We start from the raw sequence: 8310 nt of genomic DNA on the forward strand, positions 1-8310 counted from the left end.
GACTGGCAGCAGTCACAGCCCGAGAACACAATATGCTTTAAGCGAAAATTTACCACATGCCTTTTCTCTACAGTCTGTAGCTTCAAACACGTCTTTAACTCTACAGTATAACAGCGTTTCCTTTGCAAACTTACCTCACTGCCTCAGTGCCGCAAGAACCCGTGGCACTATACACGAAGCTGATCAAGATGCCAGGGCACAGGACTCCAGCTGGATGTCCATCTCCCTCTCCCATACAGCAGATGCTCTCCACAACTTGATGGGGCCAGCAGCTCGTTACATGTTTTGGTTTAAAACCCTGCTGGCCCACTCAGTCATTCTCCCTGCAGTGGGGCTCAGTGCTGGCGCTGCCGGCACGTTAAAAACACCTGGCAAGCAGCGCACAGAACCATCATCCAGCAACTGGATTCCTTCACTTGACCATAAGCCACCCTGCTCTTCAGTTCTGTCCTCCACCCTGCCTCAAGCACGTCAAGGCCAGCCCCTCCCCGCCAATCCGAGCCAAATCACCAGAGAGCAGCTCTGCAGAACGTCTGACATGTTCGTAGCCTCTCTCCAGCACAGAGAGCGCCGGCACCGGCCGTCCTCATCAACAGGCACTGGGCTGCCGGGACTCTGCAGTTCCGCAGCACAGTCCTCATCAGCCCTAACAAGACAGATTCTTCCATTTTGTCCACTGTACACACACATTCTGGAAAGCAGACAAGAGGGTAGTATGGGGCAAATAACTGCCAGAGAAAACGGAGTGTGCATTTTCGAATGTTGCTATAGAGTCAGGTAGAGTATGTGGCCTCTTCTTCCAGCAACGAGCACAGGAAGCACTGAAGACACTGCTAATCCTCCAGGGCCACTGTCACGATCTCCTGCACAAAGAGCACTTTTCCTCTTAGTCGATCACTTTTGACTAGGAAGTGAATACTCAGGTTCTCTATTTTCAAAACAAGACCCTATGAATCATGTGACTGACAGTTCCCTTTCAAAGCAGCAACACTGCCACAGAAGAGCGAAGCTGTTAGAAATGCTCTCACACTTTGTGTGGCACAACCTGTGTTGTGCTCTTACGCTATGGAAGCAACGACATTTTCAAAGGCAACCTATCAGGCAGCCTTTGCACAGACTGCTCTCCCTGTGGAAAAACTCCCATGCTACACAGGTACCATCCCCCTCAAAGGTCCTCCAGACTTCACCTCATCCATCTCCTCCAGCAGTTCCCATATTTCTGAATGGGACCAGAAGGCGGCCCAGTGAAAAACAACAACTATCATTTTGTAGCACATGACTCAGTGTTCAAGTCACCCTCAGTAAGAGTATAAAAAGAAAAAAGACCTACCTGGACATCTGGATATTCAGATTGCAACTTCCCCTCCTTGTCATAGGTATAAACCGTGAAATCTTTGGGCAGCAGTTCCCTGTACGGAAAGGGGAGACAGAACACAAGAGGAATTTCATGGAACGGCTGTGACACTATAGCAAGGCAGTGAGATGATCCCGACCAGAACTGTCAAACACGTCGACTGCAGTTAAATGAGGAAACATTTCCAAGGAAACCCCCCAGAATTTTCAAAGAAATTGGGCAGTTCCACAGAAAATCCAAGATGCCAGAATGGCAGAACTGTTAATAAAACCAATAAACAACTTCACTCTGGGTCAGTAAAATAAGCGTCAAAACCAATGAAATTGTGCCAAAAGCTTTCTGCTTTTGTGCAGAATGAAAAAAAAAAACAAAACATCACAGCCCTCAGTCTGCTGCATAGGTCTTCTCTCCCCCAGTTCTGGAAGGAAGTGCACTGGGAAAGTCTCCCACAGTTCAGACTGCCGACCCACACTGCACATCCCATGATGTGGCGTAGCTGAGTTCCCACATCTGAGGGTCAGGGGGTTGGCAGGCAGCAGCTGGAGATCCCCGGGCGCACGTACACTCCGATACTTCCATCACTTCGTCTGTTAGGAGGGCAGTTTTAGGAAGCAGAAGCCTGATAAATGGGAACTTGCTGTTGCAGCAAGTAACCCTTTAAAAATCAAACCCAAGACAGACAACATCTGTCTTGTAAGTTCTGGTGTTAAGGCCTTGGATATCAAGTCAGCTTCCTCATTTATTAGTGTTCTTGAACTACTGAGACAGGAAAAAAACCCTGAAACAATAAACAAACCCAGAAGAAAGTGAAAATATTTGCTTGAAATACAGTTCAGTTTGTTTATTTTTCGATGAGAACGGAGTCACTTCAGCGACTCCCCAGGTCCCCTTTGAGCAGACTGCTGCTTCCTTGGCTGAACGGATCGCCGGGGTTGCAGGAGTTCAACCAAACCTCTGGCTGACAGCCACGACCATGTGACTCAATCTGCTTTCACCATCTTTCCCCACAGGTTCTGCAGAGTTAGCTGTAACTGGGCTTCTCAGCGACCCTGCCTGCAGCCCCTTGTCTGGGCAGAACACGTGGAGTTTAACAACCTACAGTCACTCATCACTTACTTGTTCTTCTCTAGGTGAATGGTGTATTCTCTTCCCTCTATCTCAATAGCGTATGACACCTGGTCCTGAATGTAAGAAAAGTTGCATTTTACTCATGTTAACGAATAAAACATTGAAATCAAGAAAAGTCCAGCAGAAAACAGTCTCTGTGAGCTCCATAACTATACAGCTATCGCATTCGCAGCACTGCTGTCACCTGTCATACCCCAGGACCCCCCCGCGCTCTCAGCCTGTTCAGAAGCGGCTGTGTTGCTGAAGATGCGGCTGTCACCACCAAAATTCACACTATACAGCTATCGCATTCGCAGCACTGCTGTCACCTGTCATCCCCCAGGACCCCCCCGCGCTCTCAGCCTGTTCAGAAGCGGCTGTGTTGCTGAAGATGCGGCTGACACAACCAAATTTACACCTCTGTCGAGTTGAGCTGCCGCTCCCATGGCACCTCCCACCCCAGTGCTGCTCCGGGGAGCGGGTGCATCTTGGGCTCCCAGCTGACTCCGTGAACCCACGAGCCTTCGGACCACAGCCATCGGGATTTGCTTTGGTCCCCTGGCAGCCAGCACGACTGCCACGGCCACATACTGAACTGCCAGATGCCGAGCTCATCAGCTTCCATGAATAACCACATCTGGGTGAGCCTGAAACCTATTTTATAGCTGTGCCTACCTCCAGAACCCAACATCCCTTCCTCAGTAACTGTCACACAGGAAAAGTCACACAGAAAAAACTGTTTCAGAATAGCTTTGTGGTTTTCTTATTCCTTGTTTCTAAGACTTCCACAGAAAAATTCTTAGTTACAGTTCGAAAGGGCAACACAGTTTTATTACTGAATACTCACAGCGAGCCAGTACCTCCACAGCCTTGTGTTTGCCAAGCACTGCACACAGCAACCGGAGCTCTTAAATACCAGTGGATAAGCTGAATCGCCTGACCAGTACGTTAAATATCACAGCAAGGGAACAAGTCACTGGCTGCGATAAACCGTAAGGCATTTTTGTTAATATTAAATTCTGCCAAGTAAGATTTGTGACTAAACACAGTTGCTCTAATCCGGACACTTTGCGGTGTCTAGTCTGCAGTGACGTGGCTACAGCAGAGTAACAGGCCGGCAAGTACCGCTGGAGGGGGCTGAATGCAATCCCCTGCCCAAAGCAGGGCCAGCTGCAGAGGTGATCGTGGCTGCTCAGGGCCTCCTCCAGTCAGATTCAGAGCAGTGCCCAGGATAATTATTCCACCAGCTCTCCAAAACTCGTTCCGCTGCACTTTTCAGACTGTACCTGCACTGAGGAGATGTTGGAAGCATCCCGCCGTTCTCTTCCTAACCTCTGCGGGGTTACAACTTCATACAAGGACAACTGAGAGACCTGCTGGAAACCTAGGAAGCAGAACAGAAACACTGGTTAAAGAAACAGAGCAACTGGAAGGGTAAGGCACAAGGAAGAAAACACTATTTCAGGAAAAGCCCCTGGGCTAGGAAGGAGGCAGCCTGTGATTCCAGGTCAGGTCTCCAGGTTGCCACTAGGCTGCTCGGTGCAGGTCTGCAACACTGCGCGGGGCAGATCCCTCTGCCACGAGACTGGTGTCGCTTCTTATCACAGACTTACAAGCTCTGCTTGCAAGAAACAAACACAGCAGCACGTTGCTGAGGCACCACACAGGTTTAGAGCTGTGACCCAAACAGAAACAGCCAAAGGCCCTGATGCACACAGGAGGGCACAGGGCAAACCTCAGAGCAAAGCACACCTGGTGTGCCTCGGGAAAGGCCAGAGAAAACAACAGACACAGCAGAGAAGACACCAAACTTTCCAGAAGGTTTCAGACTGAAAGCTTCGCATTCCAGTTCTTGTCTCCCAAGCATCCATCTCACCCACCACCACCCTTCATCTGCAGGAATCAGAGCACTTCACAAAGCAGGTCAGCAGAGAGAAAACTTGTTCAAGGACACATAGACACTATCAAAACCTGCGCAGCAAAGCTGCAGAACTGCCCAAGATCAACCGTGCTGCCTCTCCAGAGCAGCTCCCCGGGGCTGCAGGTGCTCCTGCGCTTCCTAAGGCACAGCCCAGCAGAGCGCAGCGTCATGCCCCCATCCCGACATCGCAGCCGAAGCTGACACAAGGCCCATGCTGCTCACTGTGTTCTTAGAGAGCTCTTAAGGACCTCATAAAAACAAGTCAGGTGAAACAAATGCATGCAACAACAGGCCCTTTGCAGATCGGTTTTGAAATGATTTGCATATGCAACATCAGGCAGATCCTCTGAACCAAACAAAAGTCTAGAGTCCAAGTTTCCTGTATAAGGCATTGGGTTTTGGCAGCAACTGTTCTAGATCGACTGTAAACAATAATAAATTGCTCATGTAAATTACTTTTCCCGTCCACGGCCGCTGCCTGCCTGCACTGGCTTGGGAGCAGGAGGTTTGTCACCCAGGACTGCAGGATTAAGAGCCACAGTTTTTCCAGCTCGTGACAATGGAATCGGTGAACTCACCAGGGGAGCCCGAGCTTCCCGACCCAAAGCGAACAGCCTCCTTGCCACTGGGCTGCTCGGTGCAGCCGAGTGCATTTACCTCCAGAAATAATCACCAAATCTGGGGTTGGGGGGGTGGTGCGGCAGTTAGCTTCTGAGATCCTCCAAAAACTGAGTGGGACCAAGATACAGGACCCTTTAAACACTGCCAAAACTCACACTACAGCTCTGAAGGAGGTTGAGGCCTCCAAGCCACACGAAGGCGGTGACGTTCATCTCCTGCAGATGCTTTTCAGCCTCTCGTCCCGCACCTCGGGTCAGCAGTTCAACAGGGCATCCTGACAAGTGACTGCCCAAGGGAAAAGCACGTCCACTTCTGTGCTCTCTGGATATCCCCCAGGGCAGCAGAGGCAGCTCCACTGCTTTTAGCTTCTCTCCGGTTACAGCGCACTCAAACACCCGACTGGAGAACACAAACGTGTTGCTGGACACCTGTTTGTAAGGCAGCGTTTCTGCCACACAAGCACGGCCAGAGCATGCTGCATACACACTGCAGCAGCAGTTTCATTAAAGCGACTGTTGGAGAAAAGGTGTTAAAAAAGCAGAGATAAAATGTCCTGAAAAGAGCTCTTTTGCTCACAGGCTACAAAAAGTACAGTCTCAATATCTCCTTGGCCCGAAAACAGGGGAGGGAAGGGCTGCTTCCTTCCCTGGATGAACCACCAAAAGCTCCTATTCCAGGACATCACCTCTGACATGTGCTACTTCCAGCCGCACAGCTTGCTCATATCCGGCCCCGAGCTCTTGTCCGTGGCTGCTCTGCATTTGTTCCTTCCCCACCGCTGTCCAGAAGTGCCTTTATTAGCAGGGATGTGACACTTGGACGGAGTGTTGGAGACGCTCCTGAGCTGCGCTGCAGAAGCAGCGGGGCACGGTTAATCTTCGTGGTGCTTGGGAAGTCGTGTGCCTCTCCAAAAGCACTTGGAAGCAGAACACGAGGGAGTGAATCACCGTGCGAGGCTTGGAAAGCTGGGAGGGATTTCTGGGAAGAGCACAACTTGGAGAGGACTCTCTTTAGAGGAATGGCTTTCCTTTTAACTTTCAGTTCTCTTTCCACTTCTGGCAAAAACGTCCTCTCTGTCCCCATGCTTCAGTACAGAGCAAATTGACAACAAGCTCGCTGATGTGCAGAAGAGTTTGTTCTGTGGGATTCTCACCAGGACAAAGTGGCTCCGCAGTGTCAGGAGCGCAGCACACCCAGGACCAAGCATCCACCTGGCCAGTATCACCACAGCATCAACCCTCACTTTGTAACGAGCCCATTTCCAGAGAGTGCCCCATGCAGCACTTCACGCATCACCAGCGACCCTCAAAGAGGGCACCAGACCAGTTAATCAAAAATCCAATGAAAGAGACAAGTGCAACAAAGCAGAAATTAGAACATGCAAGAGACGACCCTGCTCCTAAATCTTCCTCCTATCTTCCGGGGGGACTGGCCTTTTTCCTACCAAGAAACACAAATCTTGAGAGGTTCATCCTTAATCCTGTAACACAGCGGCCACCTCCAGTCCCACCTAGCGCCTAATGCTCCTTCTAGTGACTGACTGTCAGACCTGGTCTCTCCCAGGGAAGAACATGCTGAGCCCACCTAACCAGCACCAGGCGAAGCTCTAGCGAGGCCAGGGCCGTCCGCAGTTCTCGCAGCAGTCCGGAGAAACACCGGGTTCCAGCACACCGCGAAGGCGCTATCAGACACGCTCCTGCAGCCACACCAGTACTGAGATGCCACCTGCCAGTCAAGGCGGCTGCTAGCCATGAGAACTCACCCCGTACCTCAGCACAAAGTAAACATGCTGTAGTTCACAGCAATTAAGGAAAGGCAGAAGTGGCAGCGAGAACCCAGCACAGATGCTCAGCTGTTTTCCACAGAGGATATTTTACTTATACTCTGGTTTTCTCCACCCCTTCTGAGAAACTTCACTGCAGTACAGCAAGTACAGTTCTCAAGCACAGACAGGAGTCTGCAATAAATTTTTCAGTGACTTGCTGGACTTCTTGTACTCAGGTGCTTCCTGCCACTGGCCAGGTCACCACAGAGAACACAATTCTTATCGTTCATTTGTGGGTGTAACGCTAGCTGAGACCGTCTCTCCAAAGAGAAAAAAAAACACAATTGCATCCACTGTATTTATCTTGTCTCATTAAAGACTGCCTTTAATTACCAACCGTCAGAGGCAAATAGGAAGATATGAATCATCTTTCCCGCCCTGAATCCACAATGGGAGTTTTGTGCAGGTTCCATGGCGTGCGGGAGCCTGAAAAGCATCGGACGGCATCACAGCCATGGCGGCTCTGCAGACGCTGAGGTAAGCCGTTATCCCAACAGGCCGGACCTACGTCCGGGGCCAAGCTGCACCTCCTGCCTCCCTCCACAGACCTCAGCACATCTGCAGGTCCCTGGCTCAGTTACAGAAACACAGCACGTGGCTACGTCCTCCGACATGGAACAGCCCACCCCAGTTATCACCCTTCTTTTACCACAACTCTTTCCTGGGCTACTAAAGTGAGGTCACAGATGGACTCGTCAATGGAAGCAAAGAAAAACCAAACAGGGAAGCTTGGACTGTAGTTTATTACACCACAAAACAAACCAATTTCATAAAAATGAGCTCATCAGCATGTGACCAGCTCAGCAGCACTGGCTGCAGACAGAGACACACACCCACCCCACTCCAAGGAGGAGGTCTGGACCCTCTGGTACCGGTGCAGACAGTTTTTCCGCCTCAGCAGAACACCCCGCACCCATCCTGTCAAAGCCACATCTTTCTGACAGGTATTTCTCTCACTGCTGGGACTGGGACCCTTTCTTTAAGGACCCTGAATCCCACCTGGCTGGAAGGGCATCAACTGTGAACTCAACCTGCATCCCCCCTGTCCCCTTTTCAAAATCCCAAAGGACTTTGCCAAACGGTGTCTGTTTGACAAGACTCCTGTCAACTGGCCTACAGGCATCCCTCCAGAACAACTGTAACCACCGGTTGCTTCTTTGGGGTGTTTCTTCAATCGATTACACTGGGAGAAACGCTCCCAGGTGCAGCCCACCTTTCTGCTAAGATGACACTGATCTACTCTTTGGACTAGAGGAAGCAAAAGTCTCCTTCGCTTTCACTATGTAAATATTACCCAAGCCCACTTGAAAATATTTAGAGATTTATTCAAAACTCCAAGATAACAAATCTTCTGCTATGAAGGCAGTAATTCCCTCCTCCAGCAGCAGCAGTTCCATTTCTTCCCATACCTCAAAGGCTACGGAGTGCCTTGCTGGTGCTCCATCTCCAAAGTACCCATGAAAATCTGGCCAGCTGTTCCTC

General features: G+C 50.4%; 1 protein-coding gene across 1 annotated transcript in view; it reads right to left on the reverse strand.

The window, feature by feature from the left end:
* The window catches only part of ADAM9 (ADAM metallopeptidase domain 9), a gene marked incomplete at its 5' end in the record, with an annotated part of 18315 nt that extends 14470 nt beyond the window's left edge, over positions 1 to 3845 (reverse strand). The window contains 3 exons of the mRNA XM_010136134.1: positions 1331 to 1409; positions 2471 to 2535; positions 3748 to 3845. Coding sequence (XP_010134436.1) covers positions 1331 to 1409; positions 2471 to 2535; positions 3748 to 3845 — 242 coding nt within the window. The remainder of the gene's footprint in view (positions 1 to 1330; positions 1410 to 2470; positions 2536 to 3747) is intronic.
* Positions 3846 to 8310: the final 4465 nt, after the last annotated feature.

This window comes from Buceros rhinoceros, unplaced genomic scaffold (genome assembly GCF_000710305.1).
Source record: "Buceros rhinoceros silvestris isolate BGI_N320 unplaced genomic scaffold, ASM71030v1 scaffold8010, whole genome shotgun sequence".
Lineage (NCBI taxonomy): Eukaryota > Metazoa > Chordata > Aves > Bucerotiformes > Bucerotidae > Buceros > Buceros rhinoceros.